General features: G+C 40.6%; 1 protein-coding gene across 1 annotated transcript in view; it reads right to left on the reverse strand.

Annotated features, from left to right (window-relative positions):
- Positions 1-3857: 3857 nt before the first annotated feature.
- Positions 3858-21324, reverse strand: part of CSF1R (colony stimulating factor 1 receptor) — a 120364-nt gene continuing 102897 nt past the window's right edge. The window contains exons 18-21 of the mRNA XM_030213013.1: positions 20933-21044; positions 19064-19163; positions 11253-11364; positions 3858-4961 (exon numbers count right to left, since the gene is read on the reverse strand). Of these exons, the coding sequence (XP_030068873.1) occupies positions 4824-4961; positions 11253-11364; positions 19064-19163; positions 20933-21044 (462 nt within the window). The 3' untranslated portion in view covers positions 3858-4823. The remainder of the gene's footprint in view (positions 4962-11252; positions 11365-19063; positions 19164-20932; positions 21045-21324) is intronic.

A 21324-nucleotide genomic window follows, 5' to 3' on the forward strand; every position in this document is an offset into this window, starting at 1 on the left:
ACTATTGGGCTCATTTTCGAAAGAGGATGCCCATCTTTCGACATAAATCGTAAGATGGACATCCTCACAGAAACGTCCAAATTGGTATAATCGAAAGACGATTTTGGACGTCCCCAACTGCACTCCATCGCAGGGAGGGCCAAAGTTCACGGGGGCATGTCAGAGGCGTAGCGAAGGCAGGACAGGCATGCCTAACATTTGGACGTCCTTGACTCATAATTGAAAAAAAGAAGGACGTCCCTGACGAACACTTGGACATTTTCACTTGGACCTGTTTTTATTATGACTAAGGCACAAAAAGGTGCCTGAAATGACCAGATGATCACCGGAAAGAATCAGGGATGACCTCCCGTTACTCCCCCATTGGTCACTAACCCCCTTCCACCCTCAAAAAAACATCTGTAAAAATATTTTGTGCCAGCCTGTATGCCAGCCTCAGATGTCATACTCAGGTCCATTACAGTAGTATGCAGGTCTCTGGAGCAGTTTTAGTGGGTGAGGGCACTTCAGACAGGCAGACCCAGCCCCATCCCCCCCCCCACCTGTTACATTTGTGGAGGAAACAGCGAGCCTTCCAAAACCCACCACAAACCCACTGCACCCACATCTAGGTGCCCCCTTCACCCGTAAGGGCTATGGTAATGGTGAACAGTTGGGGATGGTGGGTTTTGGGGGGTTCAGCATACAAGGTAAGGGAGCTATGTTCCTGGGAGCATTTTATGAAGTTCACTGCAGTGCCCCCTAGGGTGCCTGGTTGGTGTCCTGGCATGTCAGGGGGACCAGTGCACTACAAATGCTGGCTCCTCCCATGACCAAATGGTCGTTTCCGAGATGGACGTCCTTGGTTTTGAAAATCGCTGAAAATCAGAAACGTCCATCTCTAAGGATGACCAAATTTAAGGATTTGGACATCCCTGACAGTATTTTTGAAACAAAAGATGGATATTCATATTGTTTAAAAAATACGGGTTTCCCTGCCCCTGGATCAGGACATTTTGCAAGGACGTCCAAATCGAAACGTGGACGTCCCTTTTGAAAATGCCTCTCCACCTGATCTCTCATCTTTTGCCTGTACTGACTTCCTTTGTTTCTGTTCCAAGCTTGTTGGGATTCTGTCAGTTTTGGTTCCTGCTGGTAGGGTAGGTTCCTGACATCCAAAACCCTCTCATTTCCTCAGTCAACCTCTTTCTAGCCTCTTATGAAAAATATCACTATTTTGCACTTATTGAAATATCCTAGCATTTTCCTCCTAGGTTTTTAATCACTGATAATGAAACAATACTGCTACAAAGGACTTGAAATGTGATCTCAAATGCTTAAAAATATGCTTAAAAACAAAATGGAAAAAAAAACTCATTGCCATAAAACATTAGAATATTTCGCTTCTCAGAAAGGCAGTAGTCACAGTGAATGCCTCAGAATTAACAATTACTACTACTACGTATCACTTCTATAGTGCTACAAGGCATACACAGCGCTGTACACCATACATGAAAATACATAAATAAAAGCCATTACACAGATTTAATACTGTTCGTTCAGAAAAGCTGCCTTGTTTTAAATCACATAAGACTCTTATTCTTATCATTTAGTTCTGGATTTCTGCAGTGTACATTATCCTAAAACTTTTGTATCCCTTTTCAAATGTACATAACGTAAAGAGGAAAATGTGATTCAATACTAACAATAATTTCTCTTAGCCACTTTCAACACAAGATTAACGGACACTCAAATTAGTAGACAGTTTGCTGAGTATCTGGAAAGGTTTTCATGTTTACACTTTTCTCAATTTGTTTTCAGGTCTGCTCATAGCACCGAAACCGTACTATTAGTTTTAACTTCTCATATTAAAAGACAGTTATGTTTAGGCAGGCAGACTATTTTGCTTCAATTTGATAATTCTGTGGCGCTTGATGATGTGGATCATGATTTATTGTTGGAAAGACTGAATCAGATTGGTCTGGTGGGTTCAGCTTTTAAATGGTTTCGGGAGTTTTTAATTAATTGAAATTACTGTGTCTGGAAAAACAATCTTGTCTCTCAGTTTTGGTCTTCTGGATGTGGATACCCCAGGAATCTCCACTATCTCCTCTGCTTTTTAACTTATTCATATCATCTATAGGTTCTATTAAGTTGAAAGCAGATGAGTTGTTACCTTCTTATGCTGACGATATATTAATGTTAACACCTGTACCTGGTGATTTCAGTGACACTATAAACTGTCATCTTGTATGGATAGGATTCAGCATTGGGCCATGAACAATATGTTGAAGTTGAATACTAATAAAATTAAAGTTTTGTGGTTCAAGAACTCTGGTGTTCCATCAGGCAAGTCTCTTTCAGTTGCAGATAAATCTTGAGTTTGGGGGGTCATTTTTGATTCATCTTTAACTTTCGAATCTCAAATAAACTATCTTTGGCAAAAGACTTTTTTTTAAAGATGAGACAATTACATATGATAAGATCTTATTTTGATCAGAGTTCCTTTGCTTTATTGGTTCAGATGTTAGATTACTGTAATATTTATTTATTTATTACATTTATATCCCACATTTTCCCACCTGTTTGTAGGCTCAATGTGGCTTACATAGTAGTGGAGAGGCATTACAGAATTCGGTGTAAACAAATACAAAGTGATGGGTTTATCCTCAAAGTTGAACATGTTGCAACGCGTTCAGAAGACTTTGGCTCAATTGATTTAGAGGATCAAGAATTTTGATAGTGTTTCACCATGTTTGGCCGACTTGCATTGGCATCCAATATATAAAAGCATTCTTTTCAAATCAGCATGTTTAGTGTTTCAGATGGTCTATGGGCTTACTTCAGAATTACTGTTCAGTTTATTGACTACTTCTCTGGTTAGTCATTTCTCTTGTTTGCGTGCTTTATTAATATTTCAACTCCCAAGTTCTAAGGGTATCTGTTTTTTATGAATTTTTAGTTCATTATTTTCTTTTGCTGTGATTTCCTTTGGAACTCTTTACCTTCCCAATTAGGTTGGAGACTAATTGTTTATCTTTTTGCAAGAATCTGAAAACCTTCTTATTTGATAACTGTTGACTATTGGAGCTGGGTGAGACTATTTCATATTTTGAATTGTGTTGATTGTGTATTGTATTTTGTGTTTTAATTTGTAAACAATGTTGAACTTGTAAGGGGATATAGCGGAATATAAGTATTACATTGACACTGACAAATCTCTGCTTTGACTTTCTACTTGCAAAGATTAGTGTACTTTTTTATTTGTTCCTTTATGGGGTATATGATTATATGTTTTCTACATCTTTGAAAGCATCTGTTGATGTAAATTTGTGGAGGTAAGAGTAGGAAACCTCTTCAACATTTTTCACACAAGATTTGTGTGTTGAAACCTTTTGCTCCATTATTATTTGTTGTTAGTCACTTTTGGTATTACTGCAATTCATAAGAACTTAAGAACTGCCATACGGAGTCAGACCAAAGGTCTTTCTAGCCTAGTATCCTGTTTCCAACAGTGGACAAACTAGGTTACAAGTACCTGGCAGAATACCAAGAACAGCAAAGTTCCATGTTACTACACCTCAGGTGTAGTAACATGGAACCTTGCTGTTCATAATGGTTTATGAACTTCATCTCCAGGAATTTATCCAAACTTTTTTTAAACCCAGCTAAAATGCTTTTACCATATCATTTAGCAACAAGTATCAGAACTTAATTAACCCCTGAGTGAAAAAATATTTTCTCCTATTTGTTTTAAGTGTATTACTATGCAATTTTTCTGGCATGATCCCTAGTCTTTGTACTTTTTGAAAGCATAAACAAACAATTCATGTTTACCATTTCCACTCCACTCAGGATTTTGGACATCAATGATCAGATATTCAGCTGGCATTATATCTGGAAATTCAATGCCATGCCATGTCCGGGCTCCAGCATTGAATTTCTGGGTTTACAGAGTCAGCAAAACCATAGCCAACTAAGCGAAATATTCAGCTCTTAACCAGCTATGGTGAAAACCACATAAAGATAGTACTGACTTTTATGTGGTCCTGTTTATGCAGTTACCTTGACGGGTTATGTCTGATAGAACACTATAAATGATGCAAGTCACTTAGCATACCTGGGGCCACCAACTTACATCTGTCATGAACATGGGAGCACTAATATTGACTTATACCAGTATTCTATATTGGAGTCTTGGGCAAAGATGCCGTTATAAAATTAGTGCTAACCACTTGCTTATTGAGGCACCTAGACTGAGGTGCCAATTTATAGAATGGCCACCATATTTTATCACATACAGTGGACACTTCCAGTTCCCTTTTCTAGACCTGGGCATTTGTCAGTGAAGATTTGTTTTTTTTTTTTACGGGCACAGAACATGGCTGTATAATACACATATCCCTATCACCAGGATACAGCACCTTTTTATCCATTGGACTTGAAAGCCAGTGGCTAAGACCCTGGAAGCACCTCTTGAATGAATCTAAAGAAATACTTGTTTACCTATCTAGGTAGAGTACAACTTTCATTTGTTAAAACAGCAATATTGAGAGAGCTTGCGGGAAGCGATTTTTTTCCAGTGCAAAGGATGAGCCATTCAGTACAGTATTCATGGTGAGAATCAAAAGTTTGGTTTCCAGTTAAAATGCTATATGATGCATTATTCAGTCAATTTTTAAGTAGCTTCATTTAAAAATGCCCTTAAGCTCTCATACTTCAAAAGAACATGCACAAAGATTTGCACCCAAGAGCTTTCGTCACGATACAGATTCATAGAAACCCCAGTCTGCAAAGAGATAGGTAAACTCCAGGCTGATGTTGTTCTCTTAGGTCTTTCTGAGCTAACAGAACTGATAATTGTTGCTTTTCTGAATGGAATGACTAGAATCTTGTTGGTCACAGGATTCTTCCCCATATTTTTCAGCTTTGCGTTCCTGATTTTGCTGTTCCTCCTTGTTGCTTGATAGGTTTTTGTAGACCTGAAAATCAAAGAAGACCACACCATCAGGTTTAATCAGTTGAAAAGCGTGTGCAATGAGCTAACCCAGCCAGACAGTGATCAGTGAGTCTTGCCTCTGAAGTACCACCTAGATCAGGGCTTCCAAACCTGTTCTGGAGATCCCACAGCCAGTTGGGTTTCAGAATATCTGCTACACTGGAGACTCAATGTTTGCAAACTCAACCATGCATATTTATTTTGGATATCCTGAAAACTTGACTGGCTGTGGGGTCCCTAGGAAAGATTTGGGAAGTCCTCACTTAGAGGATATTATTGTAAAGGCGTTTTCATGTGTATATGTCAGAATATACTTATAAAATATCTCTTAATGAATTATGCCATGCTTACTTCTATTCAAGTTTAGTGTAGGTGTGTTCTTTGGTGGCGGTTCAGCGGAATATGGGTGGAATCATGACACACGCTTTTTTTATTTATTTACTTATTTAAAACTTTTATAGACCACCTCTATCTAGGTGGTTTCCATAAAAAAACATTCATAATAAAAAAACAAAACAAAAAAAAACACACATTACTCTTTAAAGTAGACAATATAAAATTTGAACAGTATTCCACAAAGGACACATGGCCAGAAAAATGCTGCCACAATAAAATGAGCCTTCAAAAGTTTTTTTAAAGTGCACAAAACTACTACAGTGGCGAAGCTGATCAGGGAAAGCATTCCACATAATAATTCCTGCTGGAACAAAAGCTGAAGATCGTATCTCTGCATGGCATACCCTCACTACTTCATCAGGAGAAAGCTGCATAGCTGTCTCTGACCTCAATACATGTCAACGCTTGCTTCAGGTAAAATGGGGCATCAGCAAACGAAATGTGATAAATGACCATCAGTATCTTAAATTGAATCTTTTGCAATACAGGTAACCAGTGCAGTTGTTTAAGCACTGGAGTAACATGAGAAAGCTTCAATGTTCCTACAATTACTGTCTAACTCTTCTCTTACCCATCCATAGGAGCCGACTCAGTGGGTGCTTGAGCACCTCCAATATTGAATAAATTCCTTGTATGTGTCCAGGGGGGTTATTTCCACTGGGGTTAGCACCCCCAATAATGTAAAAAAAGGTGGCTCCTATGTACCCATCTATATGTTCCATCTTTGCTTATACCCTTTACTGTCAATTAAAATGTTCTATTATGTATTGTGCTGACATTGTAAGTAGTATACTATGCCATATTTCAGTATTGCATTCATTTCGGGACACTTATCTCAAAAAAGATATAGCGGAATTAGAAAAGGTTCAAAGATGAGCGACTAAAATGATAAAGGGGATGGAACGCCTCTCGTATGAGGAAAGGCTAAAGAGATTAGGGATCTTTATCTTGGAAAAGAGATGGATGAGGGGAGATATGATTGAAGTCTACAAAATCCTGAGTGGTGTAGAACAAGTAGAAGTAAACTGATTTTTTACTCATTCCAAAAGTATAAAGACTAGGGGACACTAGAGGAAGTTACATGGAAATACTTTTAAAACAAATAGGAGGAAATACTTTTTCACTCAACGAATAGTTAAGCTCTGGAACTCTTTGCCAGAGGAAGTGGTAACAGTGGTTAGCGTATCTGGGTTTAAAAAAGGTTTGGACAAATTTCTGGAGGAAACGTCCATAGTCTGCTATTGAGACAGACATGGAAAGCAACTGCTTGCCCTGGGATTTGTAGTATGGAGTGTAGTCACAATTTGGGTTTCTGCCAGGTACTTGTGACTTGGCTTGGCCACTGTTTGGAAAACAAGATACTGGGCTAGATGGACCATTAGTCTGGCCCGGTATGGCTACTCTTATGTACTTTGTATTGTTATTTGAATATTTTTACTGCTGTAATTGCCTATTGCTCATGTTTGATTTATTCTTACTGTACACCGCCTTGAGTGAATTCCTTCAAAAGGTGGTAAATAAATCCTAATAAATAAATAATGCCTTTACACTCAAAGATGACAAACCGGTAAAAAGAGCATGGCAGTAAGTAGCTCAATCGCACCAACACCATACCTTGAATTACACATCGAAAAATCATACAAAGATTACATGCAATACATGCTTCGGAGCGGGCATAAATGTTTGCTGCTCCATTTCAGGAATGATTTCTACAGGTATTTTATAAAGGCACATAGATGTCCATCTGTCTTTATAAAATATGTTACAAATAAGTACCTTTTTGCCCTCTCAATCTAGGCAACCTGTTATGAAATTACCCTGAAAGGGGGTCATTTCCTACATGTTGCCTAAAGTTAGGTACTAGAATGATGCGCAGTAAGCATGAGTTCTATATAGGAAATTACACACACAATAGCTCGATAGAGAATCCTAGAGCAAGTCTAAGATTAGATGTGAGCACTTATGCTAACTCAATGGCTGATGTAAATGCTCACAGCTAAGTGCTGTCAGTTAGGCGTATAACTGATAATACTGTATAACCTACGTGCATAAGTGCTAGACACACCGCTGACCTGCCCAGCCCCTCCTAGGACCTTGTACTTACACGTTGTGGATTTTGAGCATTCAATTTGTAGAATACCAATAAGGGCACTGTGACACCCTGAGTGTGGGTTGGGAATAGGCCAGTTAAATAATGCAGCTGGACAAAGGGATGAAACCCAAAATAAGTATTTATTCAAGGGAAACCTCCAGCCTGTTCCTTTCACAGGGCCCGAGACATAGGGCAGGGAAACTTCTGCAGTCAAATATTTTCAGTCTTAGTGGCCTCTGACAGTAGGTCAGGCACAGTCTGGGACTGCTGGGTGTGCCACACCCCAAACACAGCAGATAAATCCGAGGTTCTCCACCCAGCTTTAGTTCTGGCTCCAGCCAGACCTCAAAACAAAACTTATGAAGCTCAGTCTGATAAATCAAATGGCTTACATAGGCCAGGTTGCAATCATGGAACAGTACCTTCCACATCATATGCTGGGGATTCAAATCTTCTCTCCCTGGGCCTCCTAATCCTCAGTCTGACTGTCTTCTATACTAGTTATGGGCTCCACCCCTCTCAGCTCACCTCCTCCTGGGGCGGGTCTCATGCTCTTAAGGTGGGCCAGGCTATTGGAGGGCCTGTTCTTAAGGGAGAAGGGCAATGTTCTGTAGACCCCCCTCACAGGCAGTTATGCATGTAATTGCACATTATTGCCAATTAATGTCAATTATAGCCAATTAATGCCAAGTAGCAGCTCATTTACCAATTAAGTTACATACATAACTAGAACTATTCTATAAGTTGCGTACTAAGGGCCTTGTTTTCTAAGGTGCACTAGTGTTTTTAGCGCGTGCTAAACGCTAGAGACATATATTCCTGTAGGTGTCTCTAGCGTTGGCGCAAGCTAACTTTTAGCAGGTGCTAAAAATGCAAGCATGCCTATAGTGCAGCTTAATAAACAGGGCCCTAAATGTCAAATTGTGAGCAAAAGTTTATAGAATTAGGGGGATAATATAGAGCGAGATTAAAGAGACATTTTAAAAACCTCTGGAATTTAGGTTATAGCTGTCTGCAGTGTTCAGGAAAGGAGAAATGTTCTAACAAAAGATAATTTCTACAATAGAAACTAATATATTATGTTGAGTGGTAAGACTCATACTGACTGGATCATTAAGATTACCTTAATTTGCTGTCGGTCTCCCCCCACCCCCCAATTTAGTGCCTGGTTTATCAACAATTGATTTATTTACACTCCTTTTGACTCTGAGCAAATCACTTAACCCTCCATTTCCCCAGGTACAAAATAAGTACCTAACTATAATATGTAAACTGCTTTGATTGTAACCACAGAAAAACAGTATATCAAGTCCCATTCCCTTCCCTGCCCTTCCCTTTCTGAGTTTAGAGCAACCTAGTCCTTGGGCCAAACCCAGGCAGATTTATTTTCAGAATATCCACAATGGATAGGCATGAGATTTTTGCAAGGACTCTGTTGCACAAAGATCTACCTTATGCTTATTGATCGTGAAATAATCATCATCAACTTTATATGATATACCATAAAGTCAAAGGATATCTAAACAGTTTACAGAGTAACAAATTAAGGAGGGGGAAGGAACAAAGCACGAAGATATAGGAAAACAGGAGGTAAATGCCTCAAGACCTTTTTATTTGGAAAAGCTTACGCTCAAATCCCGCCTAGCATCTCTAACTTCTAACCTGTCTCTGTCACGGCGTCATATTGATCACCACAACTCTTTCTCTTTTTCCCTTCTTTGCTTTTACCCTTTCTCTCTTACACTTCTAAGAAATTGATTGTTTGTTTGCTGACTTGATGTATGTTTTTACAGACTGTTCTAAGCCACATTGAGCCTGTCCGTGGGTGGGAAATTATGGGATATAAATGCTATAAATAAATAAATAAATAAATAAAACAAACTTACAATGCTGGGTATGCCCTGAGGATTGGGTTGAGAATCAAAGTATAAAACCTTGGTCTTCACTCCCAGTTCTTGAAAGCTGCCAACAGGTCAGGTTTTCAGGCTACCCCTAATGACATGCATGAGAAAGTTTGCATGCAATGGAGGTAGTAGGCCTGCAAATCTCTCTCATGCATATTCATTAGGGTTATCTTGAAACTATGGGGGTTGATATTCAAAGCGATTTAACTGGCCAGAAATGGCTCCTGGTCAGTTAAACCATTTGTTTGAAGCTAACCAGAAATTTTCAGTGGCACTTAACCACTTAGTGCTACTGAAAATAATCAGTTAGTGCTGAACTCAAAACCGGCTATTTTTGGGGAGTTCCAGGGCTGGAGTCAGCACTTAGCTGGTTAAGTGCTGATATTCAGAATATAACTGGCCAGGTTAACCACGTAAATAGGACTGCATAAAAGTCAGTCCTATCATTACAAGGTGCTCCATAGTGGTTAAGTGCTGAATATCACACTTAACTGGCTTTGCTTTAGTCAGCTCAGCAAACCCAAAATTCAATGCCGGTGCCCGGACATGGCCGGGCATTGAACGTCTATAAGTACATAAGTAATGCCACACTGGGAAAAGACCAAGGGTCCATCGAGCCCAGCATCCTGTCCACGACAGCGGCCAATCCAGGTCAAGGACACCTGGCAAGCTTCCCAAACGTACAAACATTCTATATATGTTATTCCTGGAATTGTGGGTTTAGTACTGGTGGCAGCAAAATGTTGATCTCCGTCGACTGAATATTGGATCCATGATTTGTTGGCGGCCCTCGAGGACTGGTCATGAAGACTAAGGAGGGTATTCTATAACTGGGTGTCCCTTATTAGGTACCCCCAAACTGCATGGGGCATGACTATTCTATAGAAAACTGGCATAAACCCACATTGACACATTTAAAGTTAGGCGTGCTTGCATACACTAGGTCATTGGCAGGTGTAAATGGGTTGCCTAAGTGTATATGTTATGAATGTAAAATTTATAGTATTATGTAGGTTATGCACATAAATGGGAGACATGTCTATGTCCTGCCCTTGTTGCTACCTTATAGACTCATACATAGTGCATTTACATGCATAAATGCCCCTTTCCTGTGCACTTATCCTGCAGGGCATGCATAATTACACATACACAGTTATAGAATTTCCCTTCATGGGTACAGAGAATGTGAGAATTAGTTATCATTTGTAGATTGCTGTTCTACCTGGCTGCAATGATTTTCACTGAGATAACATTTCCCTTGACAAAGAACTGGATTGGCCAGGCTTGACTGTCCATAGAAGACAGCTGGAGACAAGGGTAGACTGACCATTTGGGCAGTGCCCGAGGGCCCAGAGGCTCTGCCCGGATGCCCAGTGCCCCGCTGGTGATCTAGTGACCTCAGCAGGGGGGAACATGTTCTTTCCTGCCCTGCCTGCTGGGCTGCCGCTATTCCCCCCTGCCTGGCACCACCGTATTTTAAAAATGGCGGCTGAGACTCACTGCGGAAGTCTCGCGAGTTTGTCAATACCTGCAAGACTACCACAGGAAGTCTCAGCCATTTTGAAAACACGATGATACCGGCAGGTGGGGGAATAGCGGCAGCACAGCAGGCAGGAAAAAACATGCCCCTCCGCAGAGGCCACCAGACTACCAGGACCCCTCAGGTAGGACTGGGGCAACTGGGGTGTCAGCTGCGGCGGCAGGGGAGGTGTTGGGCAGAGACTGTGTGGGGGGCTCAGACCACCCTCAGTCTGCCCCTGGCTGGAGATGTATTGGCATGCTCTGAGGAAAAGAACCCCAGCCTGGAGGATGGGAGAAAACCTCTATCCTTTGTCATTTTCACCTTGCTCCCCCAAGTCTCTTTAGGCATTTGTATTCTTACCTGATCTTTGCCTTCACCTATTTGCATTTGCTTTTGGATGAAGCTGCAGATCTGGTCAAACGTAGGGCGCTGTATGGGTTCTAGGCTCCAACACGCCTTCATAATCTCATAGCTTAAAGAGAAAAAGGAACCAATTCTTATGAAACCCACAGAATCACGTACATAAATAAGCTTTGCTTCGTTCCCTGAGTAAGGAACTATTTTTTTTTTAAATCATGGGAATAGCAGTGGCGAGAAGTAAGGAGAATGGAGGGTGGAAATGTGTAATGAAAATCAAATCTTCCATCACAACTAACAGAGGAGCTTCCCAGACCTATCCTAGAGACACCCCCATCATCTTAGATTTTAGGATATCTATCATGTCAGAAGCTTCCCTTGGGGGATTTCAAATCACTGGTGGACCAGTGGCCCTGAAACAGCATCCAAACCCATGTTACAGCCCTTCTCCCCAGGTGCTCATTTGCATTCATAGCTAAATTTCACAGAAAATAGCCTACTTATTATTTCTGATCTCACACGCTTATATGCATGTCCTTCTCAGTGTGGGATATTGATGTTATATATTTATTATTTCCCAATCAACGCAATTAAGTACATTTTTTTGCATGTATTTTATTTCATTTTAGGAGTGGTTTTTGTTTTTTGACTTTGTTTTTTTGACTGTGTATACACATAATTTAAATATGATTTTAGAAGAGTATCTGTATAATTATATCTGTGTTATTATTTCTTGTAGCCCCTGAAGCAGCCCTGCTGGGCGAAACACGGCCTGTGTCGGGCTATTTATGTGTGTGTATATATATATAATTTTTATTTGAATTGTGTTAATAAACTACGTTTCTTAACGATCTGCTTTGTGCATTTTCCATCTAAGAGGACAGAGTCAGAGGAGACATACTGTTTGTTTATATCAATGGCATACAGGGAGAAGGAGGATGCCCGATTCCTCGATAGAGCAATCTTTCCTTGTTGTTTATAATTGTATTGGATCATTCCATATCATGTGTGGTATGGCTCTTAATTTTCTCATTAGAGTATATACATTTCCATTATTCTATTGGTACAGTGACACAATGCAGTATATTTGCATTTGTATTTGCATTCATAGCTAAATTTCACAGAAAATAGCCTACTTATTATTTCTGATCTCACACAAATTAGCCAATTAGCATCAATAATTGCTTGTTATCTAATTTATTTGCACACAGACCTCAGGATCGCACACAAATTTGGGTGCCGTTTGCCCATTAAAAATTTTGATTGTTTTACGCCTGGCTGCTGGAAGTCATTTGGCCCACCCCTACTTTCCCCTCAAGGTGTAAGTACTCTTGGCCAGGATTGAAAGTCCCTGGACTAGATGCCAAGACGTTTCTGATACTTTTGGAGAAACTTTGAAATAAGTCTCATTTTTCTGTGATTTTCTTACTTTGAATTGTGTGGTGCCTAGCAATAGTCTAGCTGGAAAGGTCCGAAGCCCCTGTGGTTTGTGGTAAATGCAGACAGTTTTCACTTCTGCAGCATTTGTGCTAGCTGTAGGTAGAACCACTGAAGCGTGCGGCCACTTTGTGGCATCAGCAATATTCACTTCAGCTTTTTTTTTTTACACTGAGTGCTGAACGTTGGTTCCCAACTAAAGAAAAAACACCTTCAATATGATCTACCCCAATAATTTTCACTGACTAGACTTGTAATATACTGCATTGTGTCACTGTACCAATAGAATAATGGAAATGTATATACTCTAATGAGAAAATTAAGAGCCATACCACACATGATATGGAATGATCCAATACAATTATAAACAACAAGGAAAGATTGCTCTATCGAGGAATCGGGCATCCTCCTTCTCCCTGTATGCCATTGATATAAACAAACAGTATGTCTCCTCTGACTCTGTCCTCTTAAATGGAAAATGCACAAAGCAGATCGTTAAGAAACGTAGTTTATTAACACAATTCAAATAAAAATTATATATATATACACACACATAAATAGCCCGACACAGGCCGTGTTTCGCCCAGCAGGGCTGCTTCAGGGGCTTCAAGAAATAATAACAGATATAATTATACAGATACTCTTCTAAAATCATATTTAAATTATGTGTATACACAGTCAAAAAAACAAAGTCAAAAACCACTCCTAAAATGAAATAAAATACATGCAAAAAATATATACTTAATTGCATTGATTGGGAAATAATAAATATATAACATCAATATCCCACACTGAGAAGGACATGCATATAAGCGTGTGAGATCAGAAATAATAAGTAGGCTATTTTCTGTGAAATTTAGCTATGAATGCAAATGAGCACCTGGGGAGAAGGGCTGTAACATGGGTTTGGATGCTGTTTCAGGGCCACTGGTCCACCAGTGATTTGAAATCCCCCAAGGGAAGCTTCTGACATGATAGATATCCTAAAATCTAAGATGATGGGGGTGTCTCTAGGATAGGTCTGGGATATTGATGTTATATATTTATTATTCCCCAATCAACGCAATTAAGTATATATTTTTGCATGTATTTTATTTCATTTTAGGAGTGGTTTTTGTTTTTTTACTTTGTTTTTTGACTGCCTCATGTGATGTAAAGACCAGCTGCTTGCCCCCTTCAAGCTTGCCCTCTTAAAGGCACAGGAGCTCATGAGCTAGCAGCTATTCCTATATTTCTGGCCCACAAATGCCTGTGGCTTTAAGAGGACAGACCAAGAAAGCACAAAGGCAGACGGTCTGCAAGCTCCAAGATGGAAAATGCACAAAGCAGATCGTTAAGAAACGTAGTTTATTAACACAAGGAAAGGGGATGTGATTTGATATACTGCCTTACTGTTTTTTTCTCTCCCTGGTTGGCTCATAATCTAAAGTGATTTTTTTTTTTGTGCCAGGGGCAACAGAGGGTTAAGGGGCTCTTTTACTAAGGCGAGTAGGTGCCTACGTGCGTCCAACATGCATCAATTTGGAACTACCACCTGGCTACCATGAGCCCTGGGCGGTAATTCCATTTTTTACATGCATCCGATACAGGCATCTGCAAATATTTTTTATTTTCTACCACATGGTACTAACCAGGTGGCAATCAGCAGTGTACGTGTGCTGACGATTACCGCTTGGTTAACGCGTGAGACCTTACCGCTAAGTAAATGGGTGGGGGTAAGGTCTCAGGCCCAAAATGGATGCACGCCAATTTTTATTTTGCCACACATCCATTTTTGGCCAAAAAAAGTCCTTTTTTGCAGGCGTGATGAAAAATGGACCTGCGTGCATCCAATAAATGCACCTACAACAGCGCAGGCCATTTTTTGGCACACCTCAGTAAAAGGACCTCTAAGTAACTAACTAGTTAGTCTCACTCAAACAACAAGGAGTACTCAGGCTGCATATACTGCAGCAGGACATGTTTATCCACTCCTACCCTAGATGAGATAATATTTAACCATTTCTCTGACCCCATGTGCAATTTTCTTTAAATCAATCACCTTACTTTCTAACCCTTCTTTATGTTACATCTTTGCTTTACCCTTCGCTATCACCTATAATGTTCTATTATGTATTGTGTTGACATTGTAAATAGTATACCATGCCATACTTCGTATTGTTTTTGAATACTTTTACTGCTATAATTGTCTATTGCTCATGTTTGATCTATTCTTACTGTACACCGCCTTGAGTGAATTCCTTCAAAAAGGCGATACATACAGTGGGGGAAATAAGTATTTGATCCCTTGCTGATTTTGTAAGTTTGCCCACTGACAAAGACATGAGCAGCCCATAATTGAAGGGTAGGTTATTGGTAACAGTGAGAGATAGCACATCACAAATTAAATCCGGAAAATCACATTGTGGAAAGTATATGAATTTATTTGCATTCTGCAGAGGGAAATAAGTATTTGATCCCCCACCAACCAGTAAGAGATCTGGCCCCTACAGACCAGGTAGATGCTCCAAATCAACTCGTTACCTGCATGACAGACAGCTGTCGGCAATGGTCACCTGTATGAAAGACACCTGTCCACAGACTCAGTGAATCAGTCAGACTCTAACCTCTACAAAATGGCCAAGAGCAAGGAGCTGTCTAAGGATGTCAGGGACAAGATCATACACCTGCACAAGGCTGGAATGGGCTACAAAACCATCAGTAAGACGCTGGGCGAGAAGGAGACAACTGTTGGTGCCATAGTAAGAAAATGGAAGAAGTACAAAATGACTGTCAATCGACAAAGATCTGGGGCTCCACGCAAAATCTCACCTCGTGGGGTATCCTTGATCATGAGGAAGGTTAGAAATCAGCCTACAACTACAAGGGGGGAACTTGTCAATGATCTCAAGGCAGCTGGGACCACTGTCACCACGAAAACCATTGGTAACACATTATGACATAACGGATTGCAATCCTGCAGTGCCCGCAAGGTCCCCCTGCTCCGGAAGGCACATGTGACGGCCCGTCTGAAGTTTGCCAGTGAACACCTGGATGATGCCGAGAGTGATTGGGAGAAGGTGCTGTGGTCAGATGAGACAAAAATTGAGCTCTTTGGCATGAACTCAACTCGCCGTGTTTGGAGGAAGAGAAATGCTGCCTATGACCCAAAGAACACCGTCCCCACTGTCAAGCATGGAGGTGGAAATGTTATGTTTTGGGGGTGTTTCTCTGCTAAGGGCACAGGACTACTTCACCGCATCAATGGGAGAATGGATGAGGCCATGTACCGTACAATTCTGAGTGACAACCTCCTTCCCTCCGCCAGGGCCTTAAAAATGGGTCGTGGCTGGGTCTTCCAGCACGACAATGACCCAAAACATACAGCCAAGGCAACAAAGGAGTGGCTCAGGAAGAAGCACATTAGGGTCATGGAGTGGCCTAGCCAGTCACCAGACCTTAATCCCATTGAAAACTTATGGAGGGAGCTGAAGCTGCGAGTTGCCAAGCGACAGCCCAGAACTCTTAATGATTTAGAGATGATCTGCAAAGAGGAGTGGACCAAAATTCCTCCTGACATGTGTGCAAACCTCATCATCAACTACAGAAGACGTCTGACCGCTGTGCTTGCCAACAAGGGTTTTGCCACCAAGTATTAGGTCTTGTTTGCCAGAGGGATTAAATACTTATTTCCCTCTGCAGAATGCAAATAAATTCATATACTTTCCACAATGTGATTTTCCGGATTTAATTTGTGATGTGCTATCTCTCACTGTTACCAATAACCTACCCTTCAATTATGGGCTGCTCATGTCTTTGTCAGTGGGCAAACTTACAAAATCAGCAAGGGATCAAATACTTATTTCCCCCACTGTAAATCCTAATAAATAAATAAAAATAATAAATAAATAAATACGTGACTTTGTCCAGGTTTACAAAGAATCTGCAGCAGGAACCAACCCAGTTTTCCTGGTTCTCAGGCCACTTCACAAAATATTAGGCTACTCCTTCACTCTCTGTTTCCCTAAGAAAATTGCTTAGGACTCACAATTACTGTGTTGTTTTTTTTAAAATCACATATGCTTTATGCAAATTATCCTTAAAAGCTAATATATATTGATTGTTAATATTCACTGTTACATATAATATTTTGATCACTTAGATCAGACTTGTCCAAGTTCAGACCTCAAGGGCTACAAAGAAGCTAGATTTTCAGGATATCTCTAATGAATAAGCATCCATATTTGGGGACTAATTTTCCATTTTTTACCTATTCTACTAATAATAAACCTCATATATACTTTGTTCAAAACACTGGTCGTGTTTCCTTCTTACTTTATCAGGAGACCTTATATATCAAACATTATGCATGATTACTCAACTGTTCATTCATACAAAACATACAATATAACTAAAAAGAAATGACAATACCTTAAACAACCTCACATCATCATTGGGCACACCACAGTAAGCAGTAGCTCCCGATATACAGACGTCCTATCCTGTGCCATACAGACTAATGGAAAACCTATTTCCTTTTATACTGTCATCAACAGTGGCCAACCAACCTCTTTATTTAATCAATTGGGTTCAACTGTGTTCCAATTAAATATCAATCGTTGTTCTTTTCTAATCAAATGCTTTTCAACACAGCCTCTACCCTTCAGGACATGGACAAGCACTACAAACTGCAAGTCTTGGACCGAATGCCGAGAGATTTGCATACAATGGAGGTAGTGGGCATGCAAATCTTTGTTATGTGTATTCATTAGGGATATCCTGGAAATCTGGCCTGTTTGCAGCTTTCAAGGATTGAATTTGGTCAAGCTGACTTAGATGATAACAGACTGGGTATTATCCTAATGCTGTCTACTGGGTATGTAGGACAAGTCTGTAAGCTGATGCCTAATGTTACACACCAATCCTGAAATTCTATAAATGGCGCATAAAATTGCGTGTGTAAATTTGAGTGTGTGAAATGCAATTGAATAACAAGCCAATTAGTGCTGATAATTGGGTGCTAATAATCAATTAATTGAAATTGATGCAGACATTTTTAGTCACAGAGATCTGCACGTAAATTTTACGCATGGTTCCAAAAAAGAGGCGTGGCCATGGGAGGGTCATGGGCGGATCAGGGGTGTTCCTACAATTTATGTGTGCTGTAATAGAATAAGAGGGATCAGCACCTAATTTAAACACAAGGATTTACAGAACAAATAGAGAGGGTCATATAGCATACATAGAAGGTATACAGGCAAAAAAAAGCAACACAGGGCCTTCAAGACTGGGATAGCAGGAGTTTTTTCACAAACGAGAAGGCTCTTTTACGAGCTTTGCCTTAGCATTGCGGCGATCAACAAACAAACTCCTAACTTTTGGGGCATTGAACCTATACTATGTACGTACTGCAGAAACAAATTTTGACCCCCTGAGGCAGGAGTTGTCTAACACCGAAACACGGCCCGTGTCGGGTCATCTATCAATAAAGAACTCCTGTTGACCCAGTCTTGAAGGCCCAGTGTTGCTTTTTTTGTCTGTAACACAAGGATTTACACCAGGGTTTACTTGGTGTAAATTCTCATATCTAAAGTTAGGCACTGATCCCGGCGCTAAGCGTATTCTATAAACAGCGCCTAACCTTCAGCACCATTTATAGAATAGCACTTAGCACATTATTTCTTCGGCACTGATTTTTCAGTGCTATTTATAGAATTTGGTCCCAAATACGCATGTAGGTTATAGAATACTAGTACTTGGTAAAGCAGTTAGTAGCTAAGCAGGTTTTTAAAAAGGTTTGGATACTTTCCTAAAAGAAAAAGTTCATAACCCATTATTAAGATAGTCTTGGGAAAATCCATTTCTTATTTCTAGGATAAGCAGCATAAAATCTGTTTTCCTGTTTTGATATATTGCTAAATACTCGTGACCTGGACTGGTCACTATTGGAAAGAAGATACTGGGTTTGATGGACCTTTGGTCCGTCCCAGTATGACAAGGTTTATGTTCTTATGGTGCTATGTGTGTAAGTGCTAGGCATTATTCTATAAAGTACATGCCAAATTTGCTTAGCATGTAACTACAAGGGAGGAACATATGGGCAGAGAATGGGTGGGCCATGGGCATATCACCCTATGATGCACGTATCTTTTACAATACTCTCAGTTGTGTTCGTTGCACAGTGCACTTAGGCATGCCAGCCATTGACCAGCCATAGTAGGTGCTAAAGTTTCGGTGTGCCAATGAGCCTTTACACTGGTATAATGGTTCAGGTGTGTCTAAGTTCCATTATGGAACTGGTGCTGAGCATGTCTCATTGTGAGGTCTACATTGAGGTTCCAGGCTGTAGAATTGCCCCCATTACTATATATCCAAAGGATCTCTAAACTTGTACTTACATTTCTGGAGGAGAGAAGTCTGGCCTGGCCATCTGATATCCCTGCTTCACTAGTTTATAAAATTTACCATCCACCATTATCCCTGGATATGGACTCTTACCTGGAAGCAAGAGAGTCTGGTTAGTACCTACATTTCTAAAGCAAACAACTGCTCCTAGAAATGAATCTCGACTTTGGATAAAGACCTTTCCTGAAACCATTCTCCTCTGTTAGTGCCTGGTACTTCCTTCACCCTTGCATCTGGTAGGTTTGTAACATGGAGGGCAGTTCTGCTCAGTAATGATCTTTAGGCACAAAGCACTTTGACAAGGATGATTTCCTAATCCCGCACTTGTACTCAGGGATGCAGAGAGTGATTCCTAATGAATGCCTCAATTGTTCACTGCAGGAAAGAGGTTTTTTTTTCCCAACAAACCAAATATCGGTCAGCCGTTCCTTTCTGCCTTTGTACAGTGAGGAATTCCTGATGTTTACAGTAATCTGTTTAAATCCCAGAGAAAGTCTGTCCAATCTATGGCTCTATGTATAGTCACTAACTGGGCCCTTTAATTAACGATATTACAATTGAGGAGCCTGATGACAGGTCATTGACTAACCAATCTATTGAGGCATGAGCTTCTGAGGATCTGACGATTGCTTCTTACATCTGATGGAGTGAACTCTTCAGATCCTTGAAAGCTCTTGCCTCAAAAACTGGTTAAGCTACATGGTACCACCAGCTTCTTTGTCATTTTTGCTGCTTCAAAATAACAAGGTTACCTCTCTAGATGTCATAACTGAGAATCAATTAATGACTAAATCCTAAGGTCTCTGAATAGGAACTTCAGACAATGATGGATTACTAGACTCTGAATTAGTGGCAAGATCCTACAATTAGTTAACCTCCTAGTTGAAAGTTCATTCTGTTTGTTGAAAACATTAAGGAGGGTTAGAAATATTTTCATTGATCTCAATTTATTTTAGTAGTTCAAGCATTACTGTTATTAAAATTAAATTACAGTAATTGTGATTATGCGGACTTTAAACTTTATTGAAAAGATGCAGACCCTCCAAAATACTGCTGCAAGAATGATATTTTCGGTCCAAAATATTGACCCAATAACTCCATACCTAAGTCGCTTGCACCAGTTACCTATGGAAGCCAGGATTAAATTTAAAATATGCATGATGGTATTGAAGATTATCTATGGGTTGGCTTTCTAATATACGATAGATCTAATACATCCTTCTTTTAAGGATACTAATTGACAGCTCCGGAATCAGATGAAATTAAATTTCCCAGCTGTTTATTCATATTTGGAAGCCTAATTTCCATTTAAGTGTCTAATTGGCACCTAACTTGTGGCACTCTATATAGATTTAGGGGGTAAAAGCACAGTTTTTTTTAGGCTAAGCTCAGAAATATGTGCATAAGATTCAAGAATCAGGGGATATTAAATGACAGCAGAAAAAAGACCAGCGTGGTCCATCTAGTCTTCCCAGTAAGGTGGTTACAGTTGCACCTGCACCTGCTGTGTCCTTGTGCTCTGTAGATTACAGCCTTTGTTTGGATCAGGGGCATAGCCAGACCTTATGGTGGGAGGGGGCCAGAGCCTGAGGTTGGGGGTACATTTTGAGTGCTGCCCTGCCGCCTGCCCCCCACCACCACCGCCGCCTCCTCCTCGCCCACCCGCCTGCCTGGCCTTGACTCCCTGCCCGCCCACCTCGCCAACAAATACCTTTGCTGGCGGGGGTCCCCAACCCCCACCAGCCAAACCAGGGGCCCAGACAAAGTTTGCAGGGGCCCAGGGCCCCGTGCCCCCCCCCCCATAGCTATGCCCCTGGTTTGGATTGGTTCTCTGTTACTAGTGAAGCCTCATTTGTGCTTACCAAGTGAGAAGATCTCCCAGAGGAGAATCCCATAGGACCAGACATCACTCTGCACAGTGTAAATACAGTCAAAGATACTTTCTGGAGCCATCCATTTCACTGGCAGACGGGCCTGGAAACAGAAGAAGCAAAGTTTGGGCAAGATACAGCTTATTTTTCCCAATCATTATCAACATGGAAAATATCAGTTCCAGGTTCTCACCTTTGCTGTTTATTTAATGTAATTTGCTTTCTTAAAAAATAACAGTCTCTCTCTCTAAACTACTGCATATATTAGTCCCTAATCAAACCTTGGTTGAGAACAGGGGCGTAGCCAGATGGGGCCATGGGGGCATGGGCCCCCACAGATTCAGTCATGGCCCCCTCCACTTTCGACCCCCCCTCCCCCCGCC

Source organism: Microcaecilia unicolor, chromosome 8 (genome assembly GCF_901765095.1).
Source record: "Microcaecilia unicolor chromosome 8, aMicUni1.1, whole genome shotgun sequence".
Classification (NCBI taxonomy): domain Eukaryota; kingdom Metazoa; phylum Chordata; class Amphibia; order Gymnophiona; family Siphonopidae; genus Microcaecilia; species Microcaecilia unicolor.